The sequence below is a fragment of the Choristoneura fumiferana genome, chromosome 8, assembly GCF_025370935.1.
Source record: "Choristoneura fumiferana chromosome 8, NRCan_CFum_1, whole genome shotgun sequence".
NCBI classification, from domain to species: Eukaryota; Metazoa; Arthropoda; class Insecta; order Lepidoptera; family Tortricidae; genus Choristoneura; species Choristoneura fumiferana.
In genome coordinates, this window is record NC_133479.1 from 9,045,467 (window position 1) to 9,063,472 (window position 18,006).

At 35.7% G+C, this 18,006-nt stretch overlaps 1 protein-coding gene across 4 annotated transcripts in view; it reads right to left on the bottom strand.

Moving 5' to 3' along the window:
• Window positions 1-18,006, bottom strand: part of LOC141430389 (uncharacterized) — a 58,874-nt gene that overhangs the window by 11,982 nt on the left and 28,886 nt on the right. For 2 of the 4 annotated variants that reach the window (XM_074091074.1, XM_074091072.1), the window contains exon 2: window positions 13,662-13,789. In XM_074091074.1, coding sequence (XP_073947175.1) covers window positions 13,662-13,770 — 109 coding nt within the window. In that variant the 5' untranslated portion in view covers window positions 13,771-13,789. Of the gene's footprint in view, window positions 1-8,385; window positions 8,838-13,661; window positions 13,790-18,006 lie in introns of those variants that run through there. The other 2 variants (XM_074091071.1, XM_074091073.1) reach the window with 2 other exon arrangements.

The following is an 18,006-nucleotide window of genomic DNA, read 5'->3' on the forward strand; positions in this document are numbered from 1 at the left end:
GTACAGAGTGCTTAAAATCAAAATCGCCATTTAACAAAAGAATGAGTGAAATCTGCGCGTGCCCCTTTTAAATCTATTAAGAACAATAACATATAAATTATTTTAAGTCTTTAATTTTGCTATTCCTTTCAAGATTTTACGTGAAAATACAAAATAGGAATTCGCCACCTTCGTGGTTTTGGCCCTAGTACCGTGGTGGCCTAGTGGTTTGACCTATCGCCTCTCAAGCAGAGGGTCGTGGGTTCAAACCCCGGCTCGCACCTCTGAGTTTTTCGAAATTCATGTGCGGAATTACATTTGAAATTTACGACGAGCTTTACGGTGAAGGAAAACATCATGAGGAAACCTGCACAAACCTACGAAGCAATTCAATGGTGCGCGTGAAGTTCCCAATCCGCACTGGCCCTGCGTGGGAACTATGGCCCACGCCCTCTTGTTCTGAGAGGAGGCCTGTGCCCAGCAGTGGGCCATAAATAGGCTGGGATGATATGGTATGGTGGTTTTGGGCCAGTTAATTACTAGTCTTTACTTTAGTTGCAACGAAATGAAATAGGTAGGGGTATAAGGTGAAAAATTCTGCTAATATTAGAAATGAAAAGTTCGCGATGATGTTTGGATGTTTTTTTGCTTGATCGAACATGTAATAACGTGGTATGGAGATAGTTTTAAGTCCCGGGGAATGACACCCATAGCTAGGATAGTCCTTATCTAGGAAAATTGCATAGTTTCATTATTCATTATAGTTCTATCATAGAGCTAAGCTAGTATAAAATAAGTAGAGATAGTACGTAAGTAAGTAAGCATCGTTGTATGGTAATTTAATTTATGACGGGGTTCGATTAGCTGCGCATAATTCGATGCGTAATTGTTTTTATACAAAACAGACATTGTCAATTTTATTAGACAGGAACTACCAAGTGAGCCACTCTTGAAATAACAATTTAGTTGGGATGAGGATTTATTCCGGAAAAGATCGATTCGAATAGATTAGAACCGAAGTCTTAAAAAATCGATTTACAAAAAAAAACTAAACAGATTTTCTGTATACAGATGATTTTTAATCGGTGATTAGGAGCTGAAAAATATTACTCACTCGTAAGCAGCTTTTTCAGGACGGTTCCCCTTGGTTTGAAAAATATTTGGAGACCCTCTGCCTACCTCCACTTAGTTATTTGTATTATCTTACGTTGATAATTACAAACATTGAATAGGTAATCATACACAATAACGGCGAGAGTAGTTTAAAGATACCACGACCCCCTCATCCGTAACCCACCGGGGGTCGCGACCCACAGTTTGAAAAACACTGGAATAGAGGACATGACTAATAAGTCATTAAATTAAATTAAATTTTGGCTGGCATGGCAAGGCATCTATTCTCACAGTTTAATTAATTACAATTAATGATTATAGTTAAAAACAATAAGTGGTGAAATATTTGGTGGTCATAAAGGATAGTTCAATAAATTACAGCTTTTACGCCGTATGCCTTAATTTTTTTTGAGGAAATAAAGGGTGTAAAAATATGTGTCGCATTAATACCGGTGTTTTTTTTAACATGCTTTATACCACTTCCTTGATGATTATACAATGTATTTTTTTTGTTCTTTATACTTATCCTAAAATTTGAAAATAAATGCTAAACACATTTGGACTAAAACAACACAGGCCGTAAATGGACATTTTGGAGCGAATTTCCTTACGTGAATAATACGGATCGATAGAGAAAAAAAACCTGTATAAGATGCCATACGAGTATATAGGGAGTGCCTTTACGCCCAAATGTCCTTTACGCCCTTTGAGCCTCAAGGTATCGAAATGTTCTCATTCGTCATAAATACATAATATACGTACATATATTATTATGTAATAGTTCTTGGTGTTATTGTTGTCGCTGTGGTAGCGCCGCACATACCGTAGTTAGGTTAGTTTTAGTAGGTAGGTAACCTATGGTGGGAGACTGAAAACTTTTGTACTGATTGTATATTGTGTTGGTACATAAAAAAAATCATTAGTAAGTATTTGATTATTCTTATTCTACATTAATTTTTAAAATGCTGTAGGTAGACACCTAACCTATGGGGAGTTCACACTGTTCCCAATAAGTTCCATTTGACATTGAAACTTATACGACAAAGATCTTAATGAACGTGACAATAAAAGAAAATAATGCAGCTACGAGTAAGTATAGTGCAAAAATTCACTTTTTGTAGTTCGCGGTGAATGTCACAGTTTGTATCTTTTGTGCGTGGTTTTCAGTTTGTAGTATTTTAAGATTAAAACTAATAATAATTTAACAATATAAATAAAATAAAGCGCTCTCGTGCAGTGTCAGCCACGTTCATTTCGACATAAAAATTATCGCAGAAAAATGTATTACTACGTACGTGTACGTACGACGTGATGCCTGTGGCCGATCCGATATCAATCGATTACTTAATTTAAAAAAAAATGGTACACCATCACCGATTGAAAATCATCGTGTATAAAACCAATAGTGGAAAAATTCAAAGTTCGTACCTATGATATTGTCCTTCTTTCTCTTCTAGTAACTGGGCGACCGAGCTTTGCTTGGAGTTTTTATTGGTTAAATCATGTTTTTGGAGAATATACGAATAATATCTGTCACAGCGGAGCGTGCAAAAATATCTGACACGTCCTTCCGGACCTAGGAATAGAGTCGTATCAGATATTTATGCACGCTTGATGTGTCAGATATTGGTGCTGGTGACTGTACCCACTAATAAAAGGTACCTAATTCTAAAGCATGTCATATCTTCAACATACTAGTGCAAGTTTTCGGTTACAAAATACGTCTCGATCGCGTTCGAGTTAAAATCTCAATTTAGGTATAGTAGGTAGGTGGAAGGAAACACGAACAGCGCCTCTACTCTAGCGGAACTTTAGCGATGTTCGTGTTTCCATACAAATTGAGATTTTAACGCGAACGCGATCGAGACGTATTTTGTAACCGAAAACTTACACTAAGGGCACTGTCCACTTTAACTCTTTATGTCTAAAGAAACTCAACAGACCGAGCCTTTTTTTCGCTAGTTCACGTTATCAAGGTTAACGATTTAATGGTGATTTAACGGAATAATCAAAGGAGGAACGAAGGAAAAACAACCAAATTTCAATAATGTGTGATAATGTCAAAAAATAATAATATCTGATACGATAATACGTTTGATTAGGGGCCATTCATTAATAAGGTAACGTAATGAGGTAATTATTGTCGTAGGGGATGGGGGAGACTGTGAAGGTTCGTATGGCTAAATAAAAAATCTCTGCGTTACAGTGGTTACAGTATCTCGATGGTAAGGATGTAAAGCTTTTCTTTAAGTATTACATAAACCAGGGTAAATCTAACGTGAGGAGCGACGTGATCCGAAAAATGATATGTATTGTATCTTTACATGCATGGGAAGAGGGAAAGCGGCTTAAAATGGGTCAAAGTTACGCAATTAATTAATGGGAACTATATTTTCTGTCACTTAGGGGCTGTTTCACCATCCATTGATTAGTGTTAACTGGCGGTTAGGTGTGATGCCATCTCTAATAGTTTTGTTCGAATAGACGGAGACGGCATCACATTTAACTGTCAGTTAACACTAATCAATGGATGGTGAAACAGCCCCTAAAATAAATAAATAAATATCACGGGACAATTCACATCAATTGACCTAGTACCCATAGTAAGCTTAGCAAAGCTTGTGTTATGGGTACTAAGCAACGGATAAATATAATTATATAGATATAGATACAAAAAAAATTGATTTGTCACTAAACTGCGATACCCTAATTATAATATCTATCCCTAGCAAATATATTAGTCGTCATATTTACATTAAAACCTGTAACCTAAATTATAGTTTGATCATCAAAACTCGATCAACAAAATAATAGATCGGTCACCTAATAAATAGATCAGTTCCTTAATAACTTTGCTTAGTTTGGGGCTGGGTCAATTGGTGTAATTTGTTAGAGGATATTATTATTATTATTTCATTCATTGTATATCATTATCGTCAAATTTCAGTTCAATTATTTGATGATAAATAAATATTATTTTCCAGTGATTAAAATTAATTTTTAGGTAGCCATTTCTATATTGTTTGGAGATTCAGTTTTAGTGACTGACACATCTATTATTTTGGAACCCAATATAATTATTTGATGATCAATAATATATTTTCCGAGTCATTATTCAATAATATTAAAGCAAGGGTCAACTAGGTTAGCAAAGGTCGTTTTTTAGTTTCAGCATCTCAAAAAATTATGCCGTATAGCCTTTTGTAAACTGACAACATTAACAATATTGATAATAAAAATGTTTATTGGCATTATGATAAACGTAAGGAGAATCATTTAGGTATTTGATTACATTGTGTACAATGTTTTCTGTATCGCCACAGAATAAGTAATAGTTCAGTATCGTTTACTATTTTGGTGTAGGGGAGACCGGGGACAAAAGTAACAGCGGGTTGAAAGTAACAACGGCTTTGTAGAGTTATGCAGTGATCAAAATACCACATGCAGCATATCAATCCTATATTTCAACCTCAAGTAAAATTACAGGTAGGTAATAACATGATTTGGCACCCTTGAAGTAAAATTTTATGATTGATTTATCATAAGGGCGATAATAACAACATGACTACTACTAATTGTAATTCTTTATTACATTGTTTATAGAGTCTTTTAAGTTATTTTTATGCAAAACATATAGTTTTTTTTGTTAAGGACGTATGAAATGAGAAATCTGGGATCGGTACCAAGGTAACGTAACGCCTGGGTTGGATAAAAAAAATCTGACTAATGGGGCTATCGTTTTTTGTCTCACTAGATGGCGCACTGTTGCGTGAGGTTTTAAAGTATTGTTTTCAAAGTCTGTTATTACGGGCGTGAAAACAAAATTTAGATTAAAATCATATTTAATACACCTTGAAACCGTACCATAAAAATATCGAGCATGCCACAGTGTCGCATAGTCCCCGTTTTGTTCGGAAAAAAAGGGAGGACAAAGGTTTCCGAAAGACAAAACTCTCCCAAAACACAGACATTCATTGCCCCGGAACGCATATTTGCCATAATTAATTTCAGATATTGCAAAATATTCACAAAATTATTCTAATTATAAATAAACCTGCGTAGCTCACCCATAAAACTATGAGATTTGACATTTCGGAGACCTCACGCTACACTAGCGCCTCTAGTGGATAATTCATACGCGATAGCCCTCATTGCATTGAGGTGATAAGGTACGCCAAAAATCAATAACTTACACTCAATTCTCCTCTTAATGTTCACAGGGATCGAGTTTAAATGGCGCTTAGGATTATGAAGAGCAGGAGCATTTATTTGCAGAAAATTTATTTAGTTTTTACATAAAGATAAAAACACATAAAATAAACTAAAACGGGATTCCTCTTCCAGCTCAGGGTAGCTCAGCGCGGGGACAACCCAAAACGCTGGCGGGGTTGCCCAGCTGCACTGCGAGGCTCAGTCTTTGGCCGAAGAAAAAGCCTGCTCTTCGGTCGCCAGAGACGCCGATTAGTTTATCCGACACTTCTTTCATAAACTTTTTTGCGTCGGACGCCCAAAGTTTTCGACCGCAAGTGCCGCATAAAAGTAAATTCCAAACATTAAAGTACCTAAACTTACATGAAACAGAAAGAAGTGATCATAGCTTATGTAGATCACTTCAGTAAAGTGGTGTTTCATGGGTTTTACTTTTGATTCTATCCATGTTACTTTCGTCCTACCCCTACAGGGCAAAAGTAACAATTGTCAATTATTTTTCAAAGCCTTGTAACTATAAATAATCGAACTCCATTTAATAAAAATGAACGCATATATATAGAGTGTAAAGAAAAGTTTTATATAGCTATATTCATTTAAGAAAATACATAATAGATAGCAAGTAATCGGAGCACAAATGCCAAATGTTACTTTTGTCCCCGGACTTCCCTACTATAATGAGTCATTGGGTCATTTTCCTGATCGAGACTAAACATTTCTATCGACTATAATCTATGGATCCATTGGTAGTATCCACTCGGTACCTACGATAAGGAGCCCTCAATATATACGTATCTATCGTCGTGATCTAGCTCGATGAGCGACGTGAGAATCAATTTTTATTTTTTAGAAAAAGTTCAATATTTTAACAACTTTACGGAAAATAGACCATCAGCCCTTTCCTCAAAAATTTGTGATATAGATATCTCACTAGTACTAATTACCTGCTGATTATTTTATGAAAGCAATCTTGACAGGATAAAGAAATAATCAACAATTACGTATACAATAAAACAAAATTGTTTTACATAAATTAATTAATCTTTACATCGATTTTAAACATACCCACTAAACCAGTATTATACAAGGTTTTGTTAAATAATTGAACGTAAAAGAGAGTTGCGTGGATATGCGTATAACTAATTGGTATAATCAACCATTCGTCTAAGGGAGTTAGGTAATTTAAATACATTGTTAATGCTTAACAAACATCCACATACATATTTAAGTTAGAGACAATGTACGAAATAATATTTTTGGTCTGAGTTCGATCAATAAAAATACTGTCATAAATATTCTCACGAATATATTTTATAATTTAATAGAAAGAATTAAGTAGCTTGGAATGCTCGTATGGAGTGGTTTACAAAATTTTAGGTGCTTCATTTATTACATTAGGAAATAATTTATGTTCAAGTAATACTTATGTGCAAATTATTCTTGGGATAAAACATGGGTTTTTATCTTTTCGAGAGTTAACAGTTATATAAATAACAGAGTAAGCTTATTCTATAGCAACAATAAATTCATTTATATGATCCTACAATTAAGAACAATTTGTAAACAAGGAACTTTAAACATCTGAATAGTTAGGTTTGTACAAACATGTACTTAGCACTTATTTAAATTTCAAATCTGAGAATGCATTATAATTATAATAATCAAAATTATCTATATATATATAAATAAATTTATTTACGTTTATCATTCTTATTATTTAATATTTTAATAATTTGTTCAAGCATTGATTAAGATAAAGTATTGTAGAAAGCAGTAGAAAAAATGAAACTTTTTGATTATGATTATATAGAGTGGGAGGATACTGTGCTTTTAGTAACGCTTTCTCATTCTAACACATGCATGGGCATGTTTACAAGTTTATTTTGATCCTATTTTTCCAATCTGAAATTATAATAGCCAAATCATATACATACATATGTTAAGTCAAATATTTAAATGAGATAAGTGTGATGTGACTGCATTACTATTCTGATATGACCTGGATGTTCCCAAACATTATTGCATGATAATGTCAACATATAACTACATATGTATAACAAGTTATAATTTACAGTATAATTTATTTAGGTTCTGAAAAATACAGTACATTTACACGACACGACACCCGATATACTGTCACGACACGACGTGACAGTATATTTTATCAAGATAATTAGGTATCATGCTTGTCAACTAACTTAGTTTTAGTTAATACTAAACTAGATTTGAACTATGCTTGTTAATTGATTTTAATGCAGTGGGCCAGGTAAGTAATTATGATAAGCATGTGACATTATCTGGGACAGGGTCCCATTTGATTCTTCTTTGCTTGTGTTGTGAAAATTTTAAAGTTGGTTCAGCATTTAGTTTTCAGTCTATACATGCTTGAATGTTTATTTGGTAGTTGTAGTGGTTAGGTAATGAATTTCAGGTTAAATTATAGACAATATAGTACTAACTTTAATACTCATATTGCTTTATTTTATTTACCCTAAGGAGTCTAGATGCGTTTCACCAGTGACCTGATTTAATTTCACTAATCAGTGATGATATGTACAATGTTGCATGTAATAAGTAACTACCATATATTCAAAATAATAAGATAAAAATCACCCAAGTAAATTGTATTTTGCTTTTGATAAACATATTTGTTAGACTGGTGCACATATCAGTAGACTTGTCACGACTATGGCGAGCGGCGATTACGGAACTGTCTGTCATGAAAATTTATTTAAATTCACACAAACAACGTCTGGGTGTGACGTTGCTATCTATCGGCGCGCCTCTTATCACTTGGCATGCTCCCGCCGTCTCGCGCCGCGCGCCGACCGCTGGGCCGCCTCGGGCCTCACTTCACTCGCTTCCATTACAAATCAAACACTCGAATATTCTCTCTCACCTACATTCATTTACTAACATTATTGATTCAGTGTTATCCTTACAACATCATCGGTTGACAGTAAACCCGCCACCACTACCTAACTAAAGCAAAAGCATATTTAATGTTTACAATCTAGGTATAGCTGGTATCGAAGCTTATGTGTGCATACTATTTATGTTTCTTATTAATAATACTCTACTCACTATTTGAAACGTTGTCGTCCACAATTCTTGTAGGTTTTCACCTGCGGATGACAGTTAGTGATGTGCTTGTATCCAATGATTAACGATGACACGCCGTGGAGTCAAATCGAATCGATCACTCGATTTTGTACGCTTGCTGAGGATAAATCCACACTGCCACTGACATTTAAGAATTTGTTTTCTTCGGGTGCTTCAACATTGATTTCAAACAAAACAATCACAGGGCACTAGACGGAGACTACAACACCCGTAAGCGCTTTTGCAACAATTAACTATCATTCACTAATAAATAAAATATGTTTTTTAAATGCAATAACACTATAAAAATAAATTACTTTTAAAATAAGAATAACATATAAATTCCACTATCGCGTATTTTGTCTTATAGTTGTTTTTCATATTGGCAGGAAGACGCCTGCCATCGAGCGAGTCTTGTTATTCAATGACGCGGACGCGGCGCGGTGTTCGCAGTCGCGTAGCGGGGCGAGAACGGGCGGGCGGCGGCGGTGCACCGGCTGCCGCCGATGTCGTCTCACACTAGCGCACTCAGTGGTGTGTCACGTCGACCCCGGCACACAGCGTCGTGGCCATGTCTAGCTACGCCTGTGTGCTCTCTCGCTCCGTACAGTGCCATGTATGTGTGCCGTTCATAGGTAAGTGTGGATAATGTTGTATGAGAACAGACCGTACATATGATTTGGCACACATGCAAAAGAAGCTCGATTGCTGCTACCGCGCCGCGCTATCGTTTGTATGTACCTATATGTAGGTATAAGCCAGCGATGCGATGACGCGTTTGTCGGCTTGCGAGACGAGACGAGACGGTTGGCATTGCTCAATGATCGAGGTAATCGTAAGAGTTGTAACAAAATCGAAGTAGCTACCTACCTACGTAAGTACATTTCAAACAAGCACAAAAATGTTACTATTAGCACTTAAGTAAATAAAATAAGTTGGTAAGTAAGTATATCTTAAGATGGGTAGGTTACTAACATGGCATAGATAGCAAAGTGCCTGGAGAGTTAAAAACATAAAAATATTAATTTATTGTCATATTATTAACAGACACAAAATATAACAAAAACATGTAATTTTCTCTGATTTAAACCAAACTAAGCCCAAGGGGGCACTTGTAGCAAAAAAGGTTACGCAGCACCCACGTCGTTGAACCTGTGTTGACCATTCCATGCCTTTTGCTATACAACACCTAACTCTGCGTTAACAGTTAATTTTGAGCAATAATATAAAATTAGCTCTAGATAACACATCAAATTAACTCAAGAAGGTATAACTCTACAAACTTAGCCTAATTTTTTCATGTACCTATACGCAAAAAAATATTTTCTCCAACTTGCTCGGAAATGTTCTCATTAACGTTGGAAAAATCGACCGGGAAGTCCATCGTTATATGCGTTGATGCGATAATAAATTTAAAAAAGTGGCATTACTTCCCGGACATGTCCACATTCGGACATGTGCAGGTTTTTACTTTTAATTTCATCTAAGACCGAAAATTCACAATACAGCCAGCCAATTGTCCAATTAAATAGTCACGTACAAAAGCCGAGATTAAAAATATACTGTTTTCTGCGTTTAGCTAATGCCAAAAATGATTGTGTCCAAATCATAATAAGGTGTATTTAGAGTTTATTATCTTCTCGAACTGCTAATATTTTGTAACAAAGGTATGTTTTATTAATGTGCGTTTAGGAATTGCCGCTTTAACTAAAAGTAAAAATGTATAATATTTATATTTACTGATTCTGTAAGTTTACTTTTAATTTATTTTTGAGTACTAAATAAATAAATCTTTAATATCGAAATTGAGGCGGGAACGTGAATTTCATTTTGTCAAAGATTGTATATCCTAATGATCTACTTACATTATAAAATTTCATCCAAATCCGGCCAGCCGTTTTAACGTGAATGAATATCAAACACACGAACACAAGCTTGCTCATTTTATATAATTTTAAGAAATAAAGGAGAATGGGTGCAAATCACGTATTTGGCTTTCAATTGGTAAGAAACTCGCAAGTCCGACTCTTACTTATCCTGTTGTTTTTTTCGTATAAATTAATTAATCCTAATTATGAATAATCTCGGGTTCATATGACAAATAAACGCTAGCAAGCAACATCTTTTTTATAGCAAAACCACATGTTTTTCAGTCTTATTTTGAGAAATCCTTCTTATTAGATAATGAAGAAAATTTTATAGGACATCATTACCTTTTAATCTAGAATATTATACCAACTCTTAAATTCCTGCAATAAATTAATTGATAAATACCAATAAAAAACGATTGTTATTTTACACAACTATTATGTAATATTAGGTATTGTTATAGTTATTCAATGGAAAGAAAAAGTCGCATTGCGGATAAATAAAACTAATACGGGACAAGATTTCTTTGCAAATGTATGGGATTTCAGCATGACATTAGTAAAATGTAGCCCTGGAACACAATTCAGTTTCCTCGAATATATCTATTCCTAAATGTATGTTATTTACCAATAGTCATCGGCAGTCTACCTGTTTTAGAAATTAATAAGTACATGACCGAGGTAGACTTCCGATAACCGTTATCTCTCGTCCTATCACCATCAACTGTTTCTGACTTGACGTTGATATTTGGGACATGTTGTTTACTGAGGTGGCTCATGTAAAAGGTGTTACATTAGGTATTAGTCCATGACGCCCTGCAAGGGCACACAACAATTATAATTATGAAGTTAATGGTATTATAAATCAATCAAAAAATAATTACTTAGCTAGAACGCGCAACAGCTGCTGCCTGAATACTACGTGTTAGGAAATACATATCTATAGCAGCTTTATAAGATAAGACAAGTAGTAAATAGTTTTATAATAATACCACAGCGTATAATAGTCTTAATAAAAAACAATAATTTGAATGATTCATGAAAGTTTGTCTTGCCCTGGTTTTACCTACTTGTGGTACTATTAGGTGCCCGCTCGTTTCATTCAGTGTCTGCAAGAACCGCCCTCTTAATTTGAAGCGTAAACTGTCTCTATATTTTATGCCTTTGCCCAAGCCCAGAAAAAAAAATGCCCACCTTAAACTGCAATGCGAGCGGAGCAACTCAGTTTAACGTTCAACGATCGGCTGCATAGAAGTACTTCCTCTGGACCTCTATGAAGAAGATTTAATACGAGAGCGAGAGGGACGATACGATACGAACTTCGAGTTTCGAGTTTCGTAGTAGCCCTGCAGCAGTGCATTAGTCAGCCGCTACCGTTGAGGGAGAAGGTTCACGCGTGGCGGATTACTTACTTTAAGTTTATAAGAGGAAACACAAGGGCCGTTTTTCCATACAAACGTAGTCCCCTGTTTTCCCCCTGGATAATGCCAAAAGAGCAATTTTTTTTCCAAAAATCAATAGCCCCTGTGCAAGATTGCACACCTTTTTGCAGTAGTTTAGTTTTTAATACATATTTATTTTCGTCTATGGATTTTTGATATGTGACTTTTGATTACCTATACTTTTGTTCCAACGGAAAACCAGTGTCCTTATGTTTTTCTTTTTTTCATATATTAATTATTAACCGCGATCTTAACCTTCAAAAAACCAGGCCAGAGCGTGTCGGACACACCCAAAATAGGGTTCCGTAGCCATAACGAAAAAATTAAGTAATATTTTTCTAAGGATTTCGCATTTTGTACGGAATATTCCAAGTTTAGGTATATTTTGTACCTTAGGCTGCTATTTACTCTTAAACTACTAATATTTCTCAAAAAAACTTAACTATTATAGTTTTACTTGTAAGTTTGATATACTTACTACCATCCTGAATTTTTTCAATTTTTTCCACCCACCGGTTTAGATTTTAGAGAAGGGGGGGGGGGACGCTCGATTTTAATGAAAATTTGCACTTTAAAGTTGAATATTTCGCAAAAATATCAATGAATCGAAAAATCGTCTTAGCAAACCCCTAATGGTTTTAAAATACCTATCCAACGATACCCCACACTATAGGGTTGGATGAGAAAAAAAAATCACCCCCACTACGTCTATGGGAGATATCCTAAAAAATATATTTTTTGTTTTTTATTGTAAGTATCATATTGTCGGCATAGTTTACATATATATCCGTGCAAAATTACAGCTTTCTAGCATTGATAGTCCCTGAGCAAAGCTGCGGCCGGACGGACAGACAGACAGGCAGACATGGCGAAGCAATACGGGTTCCGTTTTGCCATTTTGGCTCCGAAAAAAAAAAATGGTTATATAGGTCAAGTTTGGAGAAGAAATCACGGGACTACGAAACGTTGATTTTGTACTTTTAGGGGCTGTTTCACCATCCATTGATTAGTGTTAACTGGCGGTTAGGTGTGATGCCGTCTCTATTTGTTTTGTTCGAATAGAAGGAGACGGCATCACATTTAACCGTCGGTTAACGCTAATCAATGGATGGTGAAACAGCTTCTTAATAGGTATTTTCGGTCCAAGCTGCAGTTGTCTCATTCATCCTCTGCTCGCGGTTGTTCGGGCACTGCTAGATCTTACAAATAACTATTTTTCAATTCTCTCGTCTTTAGTGTTTCCTCTTAAGGCTAGGAAACTTGAATTTTTTACAGATTATGTATTACTGTGGTCGCTATAAGAACAAATACTAAAAACAGAATAAAATAAATATTTAAGGGGGCCCATACAGCAAACGTGATTTTTTTGCCGTTTTTTGCTCGATATTAATAACGGCAACAAGTAGACGCTTGAAATATTCACAGAATATTTAGTAGTGTTCACTTTAAAAATAAATAATTAAATTAAAATAAAATTAATATTTAAGGGGGGCTCCCATACAACAAACTTGTTTTTTTTTGCTAATGTCTACTGTTGTATAGATAATGGTACGGAACCCTTCGTGCGCGAGTCCGACTCCGGTGGCCGGTTTTTTATTACACTGTAAGTATTTGTTTAGTTGATGCAAGCCGTGGTGGCCTAGTGGTTTGACCTATCGCCTCTCAAGCAGAGGCTCGTGCGGGTTAAAACCCCGGCAAGCACCTCTGAGTTTTTCAAAATTCATCTGCGGAATTACATTTGAAATTTACCACGAGCTTTGCGGTGAAGGAAAACATCGTGAGGAAACCTGCACAAACCTGCGAAGCAATTCAATGGCGCGTGTGAAGTTCCCAATCCGTACTGGGCCCGCGTGGGAACTATGGCCCAAGCCCTCTTGTTCTGAGAGGAGGCCTGTACCCAGCAGTGGGACTTATATAGGCTGGGATGGATGATGCAAGGTATACTCACGGGGTAGGCTGCGGCGGCGGCGGCGGCAGCGGCAGCGCGCCGGCGTAGCAGATGCGGCCGGGCCAGCGCGCCAGCAGCCGCGCACACGACCACCACGCCGCCAATGCATGCGCCTGCCCACCACCACTCTGGAAACAACATAGTTACACATCAGTAAATATTACCTACTATATTCCGTTACATTTGGCATTAAAAACCAACGGGCAAAATCGAGTTTGTTTTTAAATAATCCAATGTTGAATATATAAATACTACTTATACATATTTATATCAGTACAGACCTAGTCATTATTGTTAAATAATCAAAGTACCAATAGCTTCGAAGCTAGGTCGCGGGCAGACAGATATACGAACAGGCGGACGGACATGACGAAAATATAAGGATTCCTTGTAGCACTATATACGGAGCCCTAGAAAACGAATAGTTTCAGAGTATCAAGTGAGAGTATCAAAAAATTTAGTTCAAATTTCATTAACTTTTTTTTAATTAATTCATACTCGTAATCATACTGTTGTTTGAAAGAAAGAAATATCGACTGTGATTGTTATACCGTGTGCATTATACCTAGATAATATTATGGCACCTGGTTCGACCTGGTTTATATGCCGTCACAGGTCAGTACCATAGATTACAAATTCAACTCCACATTTCCTAATTTTCAAGGCACGTAATGAATGGTAATGGACGCTATGGGCGGATAGCAACGAGACGGGCGCGATCAAGTACATACACAGTGGGAGTTTGTAAACATCCACATCGTGGAATTAGAATATTCCACCTATTTCTGCTACTCGTCATTATGTTGCTGTATACTACGTACGAACGAACAATAATGTTCAAGTGCGGGGTAAGAAGTCTCGTGGTCAAATAACCTAACACATTTTTGAAACACTTATTCTAACACTGTTGCCATCAGCTCTATATGATATCTTACTATTATACTAATGGTAAATGGGTAAAAATCGCCTTCAAGGCTTTTTTTATATTCTTCAAAAAAAATGCATTAGGACCCGAAGGGTGTGGGATACATGGTGTCGCGTAAAGCCCTTTTTAGGGAACTGCTCATTTTACCTCTTCCATGTAAGCTAGCCTGTCTGTTTACAAGAGGAATGCATACTTTTCTTGCATTAAAATCTACAATAAGTTACCCGAAAGCCTTAAGCAGAGTAATATGCACGAATTTAAAAGAAAACTGGACACTTATTTACTGTAACATTGTTTTTATTCAGTTAGAGAATTTTTAACATCACATGAGAGTTACAAGTAGATATTTCATAAATTGTATTAGGTATACCTATTGTAACGTAATGTTGTCATTTTTTCCCCCTATTTTTTATTATTGATTTATTGATTATTATTGCTGTGATTTTATTATTGTTTTATGATTTAACACTATTTGACATTTGTTTTTTTTATTGCCATGAATTATATTTTAGAATTAATTAATGTGTTAATTTTACACGTCGCCATCGCGGCAGAATATGAGAGCCTTCTATACCTTTTAGAACTGTTTATCTTGTACCATGTTCTCTGTAAATAAAAAAAAATATCATTTATCATTACCATATCATTATCATTAGGCAGTTTGTTACAATTGAGGGTAATATGTAAGTATAATGGTGTTCAAAATAGAAACTATTAGTACTTATTTAATGTTTTTTTAAACGATTGACGAAATCGTGATAAATAGAGATATTAACACAGGTAAAAAATTAGGTTTGAATTTTTAGTCAGAATACTTACATACACTCGTGCCAAATAACAGCTTTCTAATATGAATGTATTATATCATTGAGCCTCAGACATACAAACAGATACTACTTATGGTGAAGTGAAACTATCCTTTGTGTCGTTTGTAGACCCCTGAAAAAAAAACATTCGTTGTTCAGGGTTGACTCAATTAATAAATCTGGCAAATTGTACGTCTCTCTAGCTCCATTGATTTAGGTACAGTATAGGTACGTTGTCTGAGTCAGTTATTATTTAGAAATCCACTTCATTCCTTCACTCGTGGGAATTCCGGAATACCTTACTTGCTTGCCACATTCGAAATCTTTAATAAATATTTATTAGTTAGGGTACGGAGGTAGAGCTATTTTGAATCAAAAGTAGATTGTTCAACCACGGACTAAAACAAGCCTTAATGATACGAGATGTTTAGCCACCCGAGCAGAACGAGGGTGGCTGTAGTTCGAGTGTCATTATGGTTGTTTAGTCTCGCCTTAAACTTGTCAGTTTGAATGCGAGGAAAAAAACGACATTCTGTTCAAAATTACAATATTCATTTTTAAAAACGTAGGCTCAATGCGACTAATGGACATATGTTCACAATTCAAATAGCAAAAAAAAGTATGTTACGAAGTTATTTCTTTTCTTTTTTTTTGTAAAGGGATGCTTGAAATGCTTGCATATTTAGCCAACAGTTTCAAACTATGTACTTTAAAACAAATTGGACTATGCATAGGTAACAAAATGAATTCATCCTTGATATAATTGAATAGATTCATATTCGTAATCATTAATTGTGTATCACGAAATCAGATGGTGTATTTTTAAATATTTTTGCACAGTTGTCATTTTGAGGTTATTCCCACGCCTTAAAAAATTGTCTATACACAATCACCGAAAATGGCGAGAATCCTCTATTCACAAACACCGTGATTGGCTGTTTAGGGGTTTCCAACACAAATTAAGAAAATAAATATTGATAGATTGATTGAAAATACTTTAATCCCTAGAGATTAATGAGGAGCTTTAGTCCCGATATGCAAAGACTAAAGTAACATTTTAAGAGCATGAGAAGTAAAAAAATATAAATGCCATTTATTCCCTTTCCCGTGAGAATTTAGAAAAATCCCTTCTCAGTGTACTATGGCCCTCAAGGGATATATATGTCTGACATATATCAAGTCTTTGGGTCCAGTGGTATCGGCTCTGCGTTATCTGTCAATCAGTTAGTCAGTCAGCCATTTAGAAATGTTACTGGTTTCTCATTTATACGTAAGTAAGTAATACATAGGTTCTTGATACGATATTCAAATGAGTCTTTAGGTTTATCCCACCGTTAGGTATATACGAGTTGTAAATCTCAGTTAAGATATACATCTGTTGAGACGTAGAAGGCAAGTGTGTTAGACAATTGTATTTTTATTTAGATCGAATGCAAACTTTATGTAAAATGGGATAGAAGGAAATAACATAACATTAACATTACACGTGTAGGAGTCATTCAACTCTATCGCTTATTTTAGTTGCTAAGAACGTAGATTCAACGTAGTCATTTCAATAATATAATGAAAAATTGGTAGCGTTTCAGTAAAACACACGTGTATTTGCTTATTTATATCAAATCAAAAAAAAATTACACCGACGAGTGCCAAATGCAGAAAATAATCAAACAACATCCTATTTAAATAGGTCATCACATCAACAAATCTACTAGTTTAATACTTTACAAATAAATGGAGCTGCCAATAGCAGCTTAAGATCAAAGGCAGATAGAATCGAGTTTATCGAGTCTATGAGATTTCAAATTTGTAAGTTACGTAAACATCCACTTGTATCATCGCAGTAAAATAATTTAATGTTCAGTATTTCCAAGGCAAATTCCTGCATGCACAAGTACGTTGTATACTTACGTACATATGTGTTGCTTTGTATATTTTGGTCCAGAGTGCATTATTTCTATTTTTATATAGGAGTTTGTTTGCGTGGTCGCGCTAATTTTAGCGAACCTTAATCAGAATATCTCACTCCGCACGCCGCGCCGGCGACCCGGCCGCTTGTTCGCCGCAGCGGTACCGCCCCGCCTTCTTTACGGGATAGCTATCATTCCCCGTTGAAAATTACGCATATTACTGAATCTTGGATCTCCGAATCTTATACATACATCTAAAGAAACAAAACTATCAAATGTGTCGTTAATAAGTCAACAACATACTTCTCTATGTTTTCTCCACTGCTCTACATTTTAGTTAAGCGGCAAATTTGGGTCTTGACTCAATGTTAACTTTTTTTTTTATTCGACTGGTTGGTAAATGAGCAAGTGGGTCTCCTGATGGTAAGAGATCACCACCGGCCATAAACATTTGCAACACCAGGGGTATTGCAGATGCGTTGCCAACCTAGAGGCCCAAGATGGGATACCTCAAGTGCCAGTCATTTCACCGGCTGTCTTACTCTCCACGCCGAAACACAACAGTGCAAGCACTGCTGCGTCACGGCAGGATTAGCGAGCAAGATGGTGGTAGCAATCCGGGCGGACCTTGCACAAGGTACTACCACTTATGTTTAAAACAACCATGAAACTAATTAAGAATATTCTTTGTCACTTTCAGTAGTTAA